The following is a 15,998-nucleotide window of genomic DNA, read 5'->3' on the forward strand; positions in this document are numbered from 1 at the left end:
ATCAGATTTTCCTTGCCAGATTCAAGCCCCTTTCTCCGTTCCATGCTGGCAGGAGGATTTCCAGTTTACTACTAGCCTATTACACAGTCTCAGGTTCAACATAAATCTCCAGAAATCTGTTCTGATGCCTTCATAAGATCATGTTTTCCTTGGATGCAGGCTTCATACCGTTTCCATGCTGGCATCTTTTCCTGCCCCAAGGCTCTGTCTCTAACTGTTTTCCAATCCCCTCTTTATCTGTTGTCTGTCAAAGTTAGAGAATTTCTCAGGGTCCAAGGCTTCTTGGCTTCTACCATTCCCATAGTCCTTCTCGCTAGTCTTCATATGAGGAAACTTCAGTGGTACCTCAGGTCATTGTGGCTTCAACATTGCCACCTCCTGGAGTTCCTAGTTAATTTTCTTGTCAGGTTCAAGCTTCAGTGGTGAGTTCATCAACACACTCTAATTCCAGGGCTCCCTTTCCAAGCTCCAGTTCCCACTGAGGACCTTTTTACAAATGCCTCAGGGTGGGTTACCTCTTAAAGGTCCAGGGCCTCTCATCAGAGGTCAGAGCACACCAGCATAAAACAGGTGAGGGCTTTGCTTCTGGCTGTGCAAGTGCAAGCGATCCATGAAGTGAATCTCCTTAGACCTGTACATTTCTACCACAGTGAAAGTGAATCTTTAGGTGATGTACATTTCTGTAGAGGACAGTCTTTTGTGGCAGACTCTTTGAACAGGTCCAGAACACAAGCTCACGAATGGATGCTTCACAGAGATGTGTTCCTGGGCATCGTCCATTGGTGGGGTATTCCTCTGGTATATCCCCCCCATCTGAAAAGACAACTTCCTCTATTCTGTTCCATAGTCCAAAGTTCTCTGACTTGGAAAATGGACGCCCTGCCCTGTCCTTGGAAAGATATTGTTCTGTACACTTCCCTTCCACTTCCTCTGTTAATTCCCTTTTGGCCTAGGCAGCATTGGTTACCCCTTCTTTCTCACTTGGCCATGAGCAATCATCACAGGTTATCTCACTGGGTGAAGCTGCTCATACAAAATGAGGGATCTCTTATCCATTCTCACCTGTTCACTCTTCAAATGACACTGTGGGTGATTGGGTTTTGATCCCTTTTAAATGACTCTTTTCTGAGGATGTCCTTTGGGTTCTGCAGAAGGACAGGAAATCCTCTACCAGAAAATCATACATGACCAAATGAAAAATATTTTCTGCCTGGTGCCTCTCTTGCTATCAGAGTCCCCTGTTTGTAGAGGTTTCTCTGGTTCTCTTATTTTGTGTGGTCTATTCCACGGGTTGGCATATTCTTCAGATACAGCTCACCTGTCAGCAGTTTCTGCTTGTCTGGCCTTGAATCCTCCTCAGGCCTCTAGGTTTTTGAAGTCTTGCAATTCCTTAAAGGCATCCTTCATATCAGGCCTCCCAGGAAGCCTGTTCCACCTTCTTGGGACCTCGGTTTTTACTTGAAAAGTTGACCTAGGCTCTTTTTGAGTGTGCTTTTTCAGCTTCCTTACAATATTGTGCTTGGACTGTGTTCCTCTTTTAGCTCTACTTCTGCCAAGAGTGTCTGAACTTTACGCACCCCTGGCTATTCCTCCTATTTAAGTTTTTCATAGAAACAGGGTGTCTCTTCATACCAGTCCTCCTTTCATGCCCAAGGTGGTCAGTGAGCTGTCCCTTAATCAGTCGTTTTATCTTTCTTTTTTTCCTTCTCCACTGTCTCCAAGTGAGAAGGTTGTTCGCAGCTTAAATTTGCATAGATGTCTCAGAAATTATTTAGATAAAACTAGTTATTTGTAAATCTGAGCAGCATTTTTTGTTTTTGTTCCTCTCAGAAGTTTTGGTTTCCCTGTTTCTAAGTAAACCATCTCTTCCTGGATTTCTAAGGCAATTTTTCTGCTAATTCCTTTCAGTGCAAATGCCTCTCTATATCTGTAAAGTCACACTGTACTGGGGCAGTTAACTTCCTTTGGTGCCTTTTTCAAAAGTCTGGATACCAATTCTGCCTTTGCTGCAGCTAGTCTGTCTTCTCTTCATACTTTCACTAGACCTTACAAGTTAGATATTATATCCATTACCAGGGCATGTTTTCCCAGGACTATTCTGCATGGCTTCTTGGAACATGCCTCTGTGCCTTCCTCCTCTCAGGCTTCCTGTTGAGCTTTTCTACTCTTCCTTCGGCAAGTATACTGCAACAGTGATATGGAAGGATATGGTACAGCTGTGTAAAATCTTAGCATAACAGTAGATGCCCTCTTTACTGCTGCAGTATTCTATCCCTCCCTCCTCCCCCTCTGTCCTGATTTTTGCTCTGGGTTCTGTTTGCCTCCTGGCTGAGGGGTCTTTCTTCCTTTTTTTTCCTTCTGGATATGTGTTCCTCCTTGTCCCAGAGTGTATTCTTTTCCTCCTGAGGTCTTTTTAGGTCTTTGTGTTTCTGTCTGTACATCACCTTTATGCCCTACGTCAGGGAGATATCAGCCAGAGGAGAAGTTGTGCATGATGATGTAGTTGAAGGAATTTATTTGGGAGTGAAAGAGGGCAAGAGTTAAGTTGAATAAGTTGATTCTCCCCATAGAACAAGGTGTCATAGGTTTACCTGAGTTGAAGGAATACTTTACAGCTGCACAGTTAAGGATCATGTATATATAATTTGAGCAGAAGATCGTAAATCAAAGTGAAAAGGAATGATATTGAAACAGGGAAGGAATTTACAAAATGAGGAGAGAATATGGTTTTGTATGTAGGCCCCTAAGGAGAATAATCACCATGCAGAATATTATATTTGTTAGGTTTAATTTATTTTTTGAAAACTAAGCCGGCAATGGAATGGAGGAAGGAGATTTTACTAGTAGAGATAACTGTATGATAAGATATAGATAGACTGTCTAGCGATCACATTAAAAAAAAATTGAAAGTGCAAAAGAGCAAATATTGACCCTCACTGTTCTCCTTTAAACTTGTTTTTTTGCAGGGATGCAAGCCCACCACACCCCAGACTTTGATATGCCAACTCTGAGATTGATATACTTTGGGGAAAAGAGAATATTCTGAGAAATGAGCATCTTAGAGTTGGTATATACAAGTCGTTTTTTTTTTTTGGTCATTCAGTCTCCATATTAGCGGACTCACTCATGTGGGGCCTGACATTTCAAATGGTTGCAGTATAGAAAATAGGCAGAAGAGGAGTGGAATTTATTGGAGAAAATTAGCAAAAGAGCCAAGGCATCAGGAGTGAATAACTAGGAGGGGGGATAGAGTGGGCTGATCCCAAGAAGTTTGGAGTACAGGCTAGTGACGGCCTTCCCTACAAAGGATTGATGGCAGCATATGCAAAAAGAAAGGGATAGGAGAGTGCTAAGACACTGCTGTTAAAAACAGATAATATAGTACATATGAAATATTACACAGTAACTGCATGACTCAATCAGAAGAGGTTGGAAGATTGGAAAGAGTTTCCAAGGGAACAGTAGGACGACATCTTTATGGCCTGAGTATGCAGCAGAGTCCAGCATGTTTAGGGGGTTTCCATGGGAGTGTATGCATACATATTTTTATTCTCCAAGCAGACTTCAGAGAATGTTTACTTGGGTTAATAGCAAATGCAGGCGATGTGACATGAAATGGACAGGTCATTTCGAACATATTTTTTGGGAACTGGCAGATTTTAGAAAAATTCCCTACAGAGTACCTTGCCAGACATCTTGGGGTAGTAAACAGTGTTAACTAAGAAAACGATTATTTTGAACTGGGCTTTTCTACACATACTAAGGCTTTACTAAGTTTAATGCAATCGCTGCCAACAAAGGGATTTACTATAGAATGGAACTCTAAAACTGAAGTACTGAATGTTACAAAGGAGATAAAAGACGTGAAGGTGGGGTCTGTAAAAACAGGCAGGAGCAAATTACATAAACTGGAATTTGTGGGATCAATGCATTCTGAACAATGTTCAGGAGTGAAATTTAACCAAAGTCAGGAACTGAGCAATTTATGTAATACTGGAGGTAATGAAAATTGTTAAAGCATGTATTACACTGCATGAAATTAATGGAAGTGTTTGGGGTGGTTGAATCACGAAATTTATTTAGATGGCTTGTGTATTGATACTAGAAAAGACACCTGTTGTCTACCTGTTTGAGGATGCTTTTAGTAATATAGAATTGGACTCCCAGCCCCTTAACCAGAAGAAGCCAGACACATTTTGTTCACTACAGCACACTTTCCAGTGATCCATAAGTAGTTTATCTAGGCAACCATCTTCACTAATCGCAAGGAGGGTTAAGTGTGGAACATTTTGGAAGGAAAGTTTTTGTACTACTAGCCACTAGTGCAATAAACTGCCCCAACACATAAATAATGGTGAATATCCTGATACAAACGAAGGGTATAGATACTAAATTCTCTCACAAGGCTCTGATGGACAGATTGCATATATTAACCCAGGTGGACTTTAAGATGTGTAAAGATTATATGTGGTTACAGTACAGTTGATAGCAGCAGAAGTGCAGTTACAGGGTTGGTTATGTGTAGGCATGCTTGGCTTAGGTTACCTGTAGTCAAAATAAGGGGAAGGTAGTGAATGTTTCCCTTTGGAAGAGGATTTGTTTCACCTCCTTCCTTGGAAATTTTCCGTACACTGTAGGATGAGAATACTGGAGTCAGTCAAACATCATTATTTTGCCAATTCTGAGTACATTAAAAACTGTCTAGCAATCTAGTGGCCTTTTGTAAATAAAGTAGCTCAAGGCAGATCAGTTCAGACACAACACCTTTTAAAAGAGTCAGGCTTAGAAAGGTCGTAGTTAGACTAAACAAGTTTCTAAATACAGCCAAATTTAGATCCATATGCTCTTCTACTGCTCTTACATAATGTATTGTTACACAGGCTATATCAAAAGGATGGCTGTCATCATTCTCCTTATGATCTAAACTCTGAGGGTTAAGTTCAGCAAAACTTTGGAGACTTGGTACAAGTATTTTTCAAAGGCCAAAACAGGGCTGTGGGTATTTCAGAGATGTCTGTCACGGTTGAATTAATACCATTTTAAATCATTTGAAATTTAAGTGTATATATTATTTTTTTCTGGTTCTCTTTTTTTCCACTTTATTCAAAATGATGGTAATAACAATACTAATTATACAATTATATAGGTTTTTAGGGTTCTTGTACACAGACCTGAAGAAGTCTAGAAGGACGAAAGCGATCTTTGTTAACAATAGGTTATGAAAATAGAAACTGATTTTTTACATGCAAAATGTATATGTATATATTTATATATAATTTTTGATCGCAAAATGAACTAAGGTTGATATATTTCCAGCCATGTAGTATATTGCCTTGTATAAAATCACAGACTTAATAATCTACTTAATTTGGTTAAATAAGATGTACCATTAAAGTACATTAGGGCTATATATTATTATGACAGCTACTAGGTAGGGCAGGACCAGCTCAAATGTCACACCGATGGGGGAAGGGATGTGAATTTAACATGTGTACCAATAACACTTTGTTTTACAGCACAGTAAACCACTCCCATGCCTGATAAAAAGTATATATATATTTAGAAAGCTTGTGAGGAAATTATTACTTTATTTTTGTTTTACTTGGATCGCTTGTTGTCTGTACTTAATAAAAGGCTTTTCGACTGGAAACAGACTGCCTGCCTTGCTTGGATTACTTTTGAATACTTAGTAATGCTGTAGAATTATATATTTTCTATTACTTTTTGACTTGACAAGTTTACGTTCGCTACTTCTACTTCTATTGTCTGATTTGATTAATATACAGTGATTTACTAGAAATATATGGACTGAAAATCTTTCACACAGAGAAGTTTCTTACACTGTTTTGTCACTGTTGAATTAACAGATAACTTCTGTCGCAGAGTCTTATTCAAGAGAAACCAGAAATTGAATGTTTTCTCCATCTCCAGGACAAGGAGCTGTCCTGTATGCCGTCTTTTCCCATTACTTTTGTACCTCAGATCCTTTTGAAGGCAAAAAAGGAAGCAAACCTGATTATTTAATTGCCTGTGGCCAAGGCAACCATGGCTCTTCCAGCAGCAAATAGGATCAAGTTGAGCTTCCAGAGGCACTCTTCACCTGTTATTAGGGGAACAGTCTTTAGTACACCTAAACTTGAACTGGAGACTGTCAGCTTTGATATTCGGTTTGATATTTCCCTAGTAGCCAGATTTCCAAGATGTGCTTTACGTCATACAAGAGACCAGGAAGACTTGTACCAGAAAATCTTACTTAACCAGTGGTACTTCTGGAAGTTAATCACACCTGCCAGTGCTACAGAGCCCAACATCTTGTGTTTAGCAAAACTATTTCAGAGTAGACTCTTTGCATTTTATACCTCTGCTCTTGTGGCCTACCTTCCCTTAGAAATCCCCTCCCCAGTTCTGCTCACTCCACAGCAAAGTAGCCTCCATGGGTCCTTAACTTTTCAGCAGAACAGTTAGCTTTGCTCCTTTTGAACCCAGTACATATGTGGCCCTAAAGTACTTGTCTTGAGAAAAACTTTCTGGTGGCCATTGCATCATGAATAGAATCCCTGAACTGTATGCTGTTAGGTAGATGCAAGGAGGGGGGCCTGTACAGAGTATGGTAGGGAATAGAGTAAGCCTTAGAATTAGTATCTCATTTGTGCCTTAAGCAGTGTCAGAACTTTGGATTAAATCAGTCCATGCAGTTGTTGAGTCCCCAGAGCAAGGGAGAGCAAATACTAAATTTACAGTGTATGCAAAGGCAGTTAAGATTTTCTATAGATAGGAAAATAGACTTCAGTTAGTCTAACCAGCCTTTTTGCGTCTCATCAGTTAAGTGAGCTAGACTTGTATATAAGCAGATATAATCAAAGTAGCCATACAGTTGCATTTCATTTGCTGTAATACTAGTAGTGAAGTGCTGAGAGATCAGGCCAGGGCTCACTCTGCTAGGATAGCAGCTACAATAGTAGTCTGAGGAATGTTTCATTTCAGGTTACACAAGGCTGCCATCTTGTATTCACTCTGCAAATTTTCTGAGCTGTATGACCTAGACATTTGATCCAGGAGAAGGGCATGCTGTAATCACTGTACCCTAAGTAGAGTCGTTACATCACTACTCTTTAATGAATGATTACGTGGTACAGTTCTGCTAGTACATTCACCATAACACTAGATGTTTGTGTAGAAGGAACACTACTGCAGTGTAAGCTCCATCCACCTTTTCTCTGAGAATGGCCACCCGTTTTCTTTGCTTTTTGAGTTGCACAGTGTAGAAGAGGGAGTAAAACAGGAAGGGCTTTGTGAGCCTCTTATTCTTGCCCCACCTCTCTTTTTTCTGCTGACAGTTAAAGTTGTACTTTGTAGTTGTGCCCTTGAAACATGAATCCCTAGGGATCTCCTGGGATCTAACATCTGTTTTACTCAAGTCTGTGAAATCCAGAGCTTTTAGACTGAAATCCATGAGCAGCACATGTCCCTGTACTGGGCATACTGGTTGGTAATCTTTCTTCCTAAAAACTTAAAAGTTATGTAGGCATCATTCCTTTAGCCATAAATCAGACCATCTTTCTGAGAATGGAGAGGACTTGAGCTGTGTCGTGGGAAACATCTGAAAGCTCAGTATTAAGCTGGGAAGTACAGTCTCTCCTTGTGGCTAATTCCCATGGATAATGTGTGCAGCAGTCTTTAGAAAAATCTCATGTTATGTTTATCTACTTGCACAACAGTACTTTCTGTGCCATGCAGAGCTCCATGCAGTACAAGTAGTTTTTATCAGTTTGTATTTTGTTATGCGTAAATGTTTTGTAGTGGGGTTGTACATAAATGAGTTCAGTTTTTCGTCAAGCCTTCTCTTTTCTACAATGCATTCTGTAACTAAAAGATGACAATTATGTTTCTCTGTCTCACAAGATCTTATCATTCACATAAAGTGACAGTACATGCAAGCTTTTAGATTCTATGTTAGTGTCCTTAACTCTATTCCAGAGAGTCATTTGTTTTCCCCAACTTGTCTTTCGCTGTGACTGTGTGTAACCTTTCAGCTGCAGAAACTGTTAAAATTAATCATCTTTTAAAAAATTAGACTCTTGTTATCTTTAGGTTTTCGTGCAGGTACTTCATGCTGTAGTCCCATTGTCTAGTTAATTTAGTCACATTTCTTTTTGAAGATGACAATTTTAATTATTTTCCTAATGTTATCAAGGGCTATTTCATTGCCCACATTTTTCTGTCCTATGCTAAGGTGATGTCTGATTTTTTTTTTTAGTACTCTGAACCTGCAGCCTCTGTGCTGCCCCCCACCCTCACCATTCAGTCAGTTTGTCTTGTCACTGGGGCTAGGATAGATCAAGAAGCGACACCCTTTAGTCAGCCATTGGAGGAGGTTTCAGGGGTTTTCTGATCCCAAATTGCACATCTGGCTTGTTAGAGCCTAAAGGAGACACATTGGACATTACACATACTGGTCATCCTTCACTTCTGCAAAGGACATTGTCAGCAAGTAGTTCCACTCCCTCAAGCAAGAACCCTACCCCCAGAGGTAAGCAAGTCATATCCCTTCTTTCCTTATTAAAAACCCTCAATCACCAATTCAGGCTTGTTTTAACTTATTTTTAAGTAATCCACTAAGAGTAGACAAGTTTGGGTTTTGGTATATTTTGTTTAAAAATTTTAGTGCAAAAATGTAAGTGTGCGTCTGTTTTGTGCAGAGAAAGCATATTGATATAATTCCTGCCTTGTGGTTATCTTAAGATTTCTCCAAATTAAGCCTACACAAATCTTGTTCATGGATGGGGCATGCCATTACCACTGTGTTGTGAAAGCAGCTGTTAATTGCAGAAAACTATTACGAAATCGTCCTGTCTTCATCACAAAACTGCTTTGCATTGTCAAGGCAACAGAGAGTACATATTGTTTCTGGATTGTCTTAATGGTGCATTAGTGACACTAGTTTTTTTGTCTGTGTGCCATATATACTTGTGTGAATTTGTACCCCGAGCATCACCACTAGTTATTGTCTTCTGTCTTAACATGAATTTAAGAAAGAGGTTTAAACCAGTTTGCATAAAACAGTATTTTTTTTTCTTCAACTTTTAAGCTGAGTGTACAGTAATGGGGATTCCAAGCATCTCTACAAATCTTTCTGGATTTGGTTGTTTCATGGACGAGCATATTGCTGACCCTACTTCTTATGGTAAGTCCAAATGTAGATTCTGTAGTTTGATGTAAGATACCAGATTGTTCAGGTACCTGTGTTCACTCTGAAGCTACCATGCTATGATATCTGATTGCATGTCTGTCTTTCACAGCAAAGTGCTAAAGGATGCATTTTTTCTAGTTATTCATATGACTCATATTCTTTTGAAGTGCTTGAATATGAGTTAGCTGGTGTTGATGCTTTCTGTACTTTCTTTACTAGTACGTTAACAACACCTGTAATGTTCAGTGTGCTGACATTTACCCTAAATTGCCAAAAAAAAAATGCACGTCATTTTTGTTGGTCTTTGCAAATATGTTAATCTGACAGCCTTAGTATCTGAGCAGTGTTAGAGAAATTAAAAACTCTCTCCTTCGCAAAGGTTATGCTTTCCTTGCTTAGAAAAATGCTTGCCTGCCAGAATTTGGATAAGGTTTATTCCCTGCAGTTGTAATAGTTTGGCATGTTTGCAAGCTACTCCATTCCATGTGCTACTAACAAAATAAAAAAAAAACTCTCTTGATTGTACTTTGTCCATTAAACAGCTTATGGTCATAGCCCTCATTGACAAATCATGTAAGAAGAGCTCAGAAACCAAATGTCATAGTTTAAAGATTATCCAGGGGCAGTTAAATTAAATGCAATGTCTTTCCCCCTTGAATTACCCAGTTTGTATACTGGTTGTCCTGATACCAGCCTGTGTTAGAGAAAAGGAAGTGTGTGCCCTGGTGGCAGTCTTGAGACACAAGGGTTGTGTGCCAGGCTTTCTGCAAAGAGCACCTGTGCTTAATTACAAGACAACCATTGTAACCTGCTTTGGAGCTTCACGTGTCACTGTCTTGAGTCACCTTTTACTGAGGAGAGACTATATATAGTGAATTTTCAGGTAAACTAGACAATGTAAACACTGGATGTAGCAATTTCCGTGATCAGTGCTACGTTTTGTCTTTTTTTTTTTTTTTTTCCTGGATTACTGTATCTGGTTTTCTGGATTCTATTTTGCAAACTGTTGGTAATGGGTGATCCCATGTAATATAAACTTCATCATTCTCTAGAATGCTTAGTGTTTCATGTTTCCAGTACTTTTCAACCAATTCAGTATTGCAGTGGGATCTCCAGTGCAACAGTCTTGCCACATTATTGAGCCTTTCAAAGTACAGGCCCTCTGCCATGAGTGTACCCCTCCTAGCAACAAAATGTTTGACTGTTTCCAGTCCATTTTTTGCAGAACCTACATATGTCTGTTTCGTAGTCCACTATCCTGGGAAACCATTATTAACATTTCAACTTTTTGGTTTTAATTCACCTGTACTTAACCACTGCTGCATCAAATTGTACTCAACATGAGGTTGTTCCAGAAGATCCCTGCAATTGCCGCTATAGTTATGCCTTTTCTGCATTTATTTCCTTCTCATTTGATCCTTCTTGTAGTTTTTCTTTTGTTTTTGGCAAATTCAGTTACTGCCTGATTTTTTTTTTATCTACTTTTGGTTTGATTTCTTCTGAGTAATAAAATTTGACTGTGTACATCCAGGGAATGAAAAAAGTTTGAAAGGTATCATGAATGGTTATTTTGATGTAAAAGGAAGAATTTTTTCTTGGGTTGACACTTTTTTTTTTTTTTTTTTGGAAAACTAAAGCGGTTGTTTAGACATCAAGGCTTGAAGTTCCATTGCTGTTCTTGCAGGTGTAATGACTGCTAACATGTCTGTTTTCTAAGTCACAATGTTGAGGGGAACCATGGCTTCAGCTTCATAGGATGTGTAGGTTATTTTATTTTATTTTCATAGTAAATTTCAAGTCTGAAGGAGCAAACATTTGAGACCTCATATGTAGGGTGACTTTTAGAATGTGTAAAGCAAGTAGCATGCATACCAGCAGCAAATGCAACAGAAGGCAGACTGAAATGGCCAAAATGTGCACCATAATAGAATTTGTAGGCCAACCATGAATTAAAAACATTGCTTAAATATTGCAGATCAGGCATACGGATGCCGTGATGGGATGCCAATTCCTTTTCCTTTTGGATAAGTAGGATTTGGTAGTGGTAGGCTTTATGAACATCCTCTGCAAACTGGTGCCTGAAGTGCCGAAAAGTCATCATCAAACCGTGAGCTGGAATTTCTTTCAGATGGGAGTTATATGAAAGAACCCTCTCTCTTGAGATAAGAGGCCTACCTGCAGCTGTAGCTCATAATGTTTCCTGTTGGGAATTTTCATGAGTAAGGAGAACCAATGTTGCCTAAAGGGAGCTATACATACTCCTATGCTCCATTCTCTTTATCTGCTGACTACTTGTCTCCATCTTGCTGGGTGCAAGGAGTAGAGGAAATCTCTGCAGCCAGTCCTCTTATTTCCATCATACCCTCTATGATTTTCCTACTTATCACTCTGAAAGTCAGACAGCTGAGGAAGTTCTTCTGTCCTCTGGCATCAGACTGCTTGTTCACTGCTTAGAAAGACTTTGAAGATGGCACAGACATAAGCCCTTCTTGTACGCTGATGTCCAGATATCTGTCATCTGGCTATCCATTGGCTAAGACTGATGCAAAGACTCTGGAAATTGGGCCAGTTGTAGGTTTCTGTATCAGTACTACAACATAGTTCTACTCTAACATATACAATTATGGTAAGTGAGAGACAACTATACTTTCCTGTAGGGAAAAAAACTCTCTTTCTGAAAATGATCAGGATGGATTGTATTGCATCACATAAATTTGTTCCCCCAGAGCTAGTCAGAATCCTCAGATCTCCAAATGAGAGAATCTCCTTTGGTGATATTATTTCCAAAATGAAAGATCCCTTTAAATGGGAAGGGAAATATTTGTTTGATTCGTAAAAATATATATGAGCTCTTTAGCTTTGATTCTCCCAGACCTGTTGCCAACCTGTAGTCTTAAGTGATTTAGAAGATGCCTTCTCTGCAGCATCATTATCTGTGGAGTATGAACCACCAGCTCCAAAGAAGCCTGATCGTTTTTCAATTTCCAAATACAATTGTCTCTGTAAGAACTCTTCTGAAGACCCTGCCATTATTTCACGAGACGCAGAGTGAAGTACTAAAACTTTATTTGTCTAGTCCTATTCCAAATTACAAAGGTAGCTGTGTTTTAAGATAGTTAATTTATCCTTCTATCTTTGTCTATTTTTGCAAATATGCAACAGTCCCTTACTTCCTTAACTCTTGGGTTAAAAATCCAAACTTTTGGAAATGGTTGGCTCTGCTTCATAAATTGCTAAAAATTCCATCAGGTGTGCTTATGATGCTGTGGATGCTATTCCCAGAGCTGCACTTACTGATACTTCTATGTATAGAAATACCTGGGCAGGTCTTTAGAATTTTCTAGACTATGAAGAGGCTCAACTTTCCAATGCTTGCCCAGAAAGGAGCTTTTGTTTGATAATTCTTTAGCTGATACGCTTAAATTAATACAAGAGGTCAAGCAGCTGTTCTTGTCACACACATCCTGAAATACCAAAGGAACTACCTATCCAATTCAGGGCCTGCCCCCCCCCCCAAAAAAAAAGTTTTTTTAAGTCAAGATGAAAAAAAAAACATTCCAAGCAATAGTGTAAAAGAAATGGCAAGGAAACTAAAAAGAAAAAAGGATGGGTCTTGATGTTTCTCCTTCCAAAGTAAAGCCTATGAGTATCCTTGCCTTCCATACCCCCCTGCCTACCCCAACCCGTCTCTCAAAGTTGCAGGCAGTCTTTCCCTGTGTCTTCCAGTTTAGAAATCAATAACTTCAGATTAGTGGGTTCCAAGTATCATGGAACACTGATACAGGTTACATTGTCATTCCTTGTGGACTTCCTGTCTCTCGAAAAGACCAAATGCACTTTCTTCCTCAAATTTTTTCTGAACCTGTAACTCAGAGTTGTAGACCCAGCTCCCCTTCCCCCTGTCACCCAGTTCATTTCTGGTCACCTTAGATCTAAAAGATGCTTGTCTGCATATCCCTTTTCAGACAAAACACAGATGTGTATTTTTGGGTTTCTCTTCTTTGGGATTGCGTTTTCAGTTTACTTTATCCTCTGGTTTCTCTACAGCCTCAGGAATATTTACAAAGTACCTTGTCCCAGTCATAGCCTATAATAGAGTTTAAGGTGCAACCTTACCTATACGATTGCCTGATCTCAGCATCTACCAGCCAAGATGACTTCTGTACAGTTTATAGCATATCATCTAAATGTCTTTGACTTCAAATTAAATTTTAAAAAGTAATCCTTGGTTCATTCTTGCAGAATACTTTTTCATACAATGTATTTTGGACAGTAACCATTTAAAATGGCAGGACCTGCGAGACTGAGTTCCAAAATACAGAGACTGAATGGCTGAACGATTGCGCATGTATATACTAAGTCCAAGAGGCCATTTCTCTCAATATTCCTGTTTCTCTGAGCTATGGCAACCTCAGAGTTGGTATATATAAGTTCTTGGTGCAGGGGGTTTGCTCCCCACATGGGGGGGGGGGCAGAAGGGCTTACCCCTCCCCCAAAAGAAATTTAAAGAAGTGATTTTAAGATTCACTGTTCTATGCTTTCTGTCTTTTTTGTTTTTTCGTCTTGTCAGCACTTGACATTTTGAGTACCAATATTTCAATAGGGGGCCTTTCTGGACACCTGTTTGATGGTGTTTTCTCCTCTGGAGAAAGAAAAGCCGTTATCACTTTCTCGTTCTCTCTCAACAAAAAATGTCCATGGCTGAGAGAATTCTCGGATTTGTGGCTGTATATCCTCGTGATCTCTCTTTCCAGGCTCCATATGAGGAAGATTCAGTGGTCCTCAGATTTCTTTGGACCCAGTTTATTCATTCTCTGTTACAATCCTTGTGCTCAGCTTTATGAAGAAAGAACTCTTTGGTAGCACAATCAAGTCCTGGTAGATCCAGGGCTCTCCTTCCACCTAATCCCTCAGTCAGTCACCACAGATTCCTCAGACTTTGTGGGGTGACTTTGGGGGGGTCTCAAAGAATCAAGATCTAGGGAATTTGCGAACCACATTTCCAGGCATAGACACAAGTCTGAATGAAACAATGGCACTTCTAAATGCCCTGAAAGTACCAAATCAGTTCTGGACTCTAGGAATTCTCTTAATAGTACACTACCACTGCAGTTTGGTACATATAGGAGGGGTGTGCAAGATCCCTACCCCCTTTACAGACTAGCCTTGATTGCTTGGGACTTGGCAACTTAATGGTGCAGGCAGCTTGTATCCCATCAGAACGGAGAACAGTAGTAGACTGCTTGAGCAAATCGAGGATAGACTGTCATGCATAAATGCTACACCCAAACATCTGCAGATTGTCCACTAATGGCGAAGTCCTCAAGTAGATCCATTTGTCTCCTAACTTAACAAACAACTAGAACAATTCTGTTCTAGGACACCTTGCAAAAAGGCTTGGAAAACAGATGCATTCTCAAGTCCCTGAATAGGAAATGTTCCTCTGTTCTCTCCCCAGTCCTGAATTGACTTTGAGATTTTACTGGTGACTTCAATTTGGCCCAAACAACATTGGTTCTCCCTTGTCATGCAGCTGGTCATGGGCAACTGCCAGAGACTTCCTCACAGAGTGGACTTGCTCAGACAGGACAGTGGATACTTGTTTCATTCTAAAATTCAAAATCTCAGTGTAACTGTAGGGATAATAAGCCTTTGATTTCCTTGAGACACCTATTCTCTAAGTGTGCAACAGGTATTGAAGGAAGCAAGAAAAATACTAGGAAATGATGCTTATCCAAGTGGAAAATGTTTTAGTTAACTATATCTTCTTTTTGAAATTGTAGCCAATTCCTCTTAATTTTCTTGCTTAAAAGACTGCTCTGTTCATTTTTGTCTGACTACATCTAGATGGGTATCTGTATTAGAGGCCCATATGTCTACTCAGGCCTTTCTAAATTTTCCACAGGAGTAGTGTGATTTTCAGAACCAACCCTTCCCTTATGCTAAAAGTTTGTCTATGAATTTACTGTAATCAGATTATTCAACCCCTCCTTGTGTTCCATCATCAAACTTTTTTCCCATTTTCTACAAGGGGTCGGAGTGTTGTGTCAACTGCCATATCTCTCTCTATTCAATGCCACTCTCCTACCTTCTTCAACAGTCATGCCTGACTGTTGCAAGTCTTCTGTCAGGCAATCCATCCACCTCTCTATTGGACCACCCTCCTTTCCTTTTGCCTTCTTCCTATCTGTCACAAATCATCTTCACAAGATTGTCTTCTGCTTTTCTGCTATGTGCCAGAACCACCATAGTTTGTTCTGTTTGACCTTCTCTGCAGTTGGAGTTACTTTGGCTCCTGCTCTGATTTTCTCATTTCATTGTCCCACAGTGTGCATCCTACCACCCATCTCAGGCATTTCATCTCCATCAACTCTAGCTCAACTGTTCTGCCTTTACTGTACAAGTTTCTGTATCACAGTAGTACTGGTACCACCGATGTGTGTAGATTTTTCTTTTATTGGAACCTGTTGGCCTAACTGTGAAGGTCTTCTCCTCCCATGCACAAGGTACAAGGTTCGATCCTGACCTCAGCCAATTCCTGTTTAGAGTTTGCACATTTTCCCTGTTTTTTGTGGGGTTCCTTCCACTTTTGAGATGAAAACACTTGGAATATTTTTCAAACTCACCCAAGAATGGAGCTGTGGGTAAGAGTGCAGAATATAGATGGTGTGCTTTAGGGAGAAGAGTTGTATAGACCAACCTCTTTGAGCATCTACTGTGGTGCAGAGTATCCTCAGCATAGGAGAACACAGATCACAGAGTGCACACCGTAGTAAGGCTAGCCATTTGAAAGTGTAAAAATATGGTT

At 39.8% G+C, this 15,998-nt stretch overlaps 1 protein-coding gene across 1 annotated transcript in view; it reads left to right on the forward strand.

The window, feature by feature from the left end:
• LOC122788772 (glycogen [starch] synthase, muscle-like) overlaps positions 1–15,998 on the forward strand; it is an 879,353-nt gene that overhangs the window by 636,137 nt on the left and 227,218 nt on the right. Inside the window, exon 6 of the mRNA XM_044055667.1 lies at positions 9,089–9,184. Within this exon, the coding sequence (XP_043911602.1) occupies positions 9,089–9,184 (96 nt within the window). The remainder of the gene's footprint in view (positions 1–9,088; positions 9,185–15,998) is intronic.

This window comes from Protopterus annectens, chromosome 14.part0 (genome assembly GCF_019279795.1).
Source record: "Protopterus annectens isolate FY-2018-M chromosome 14.part0, PAN1.0, whole genome shotgun sequence".
NCBI classification, from domain to species: Eukaryota; Metazoa; Chordata; order Ceratodontiformes; family Protopteridae; genus Protopterus; species Protopterus annectens.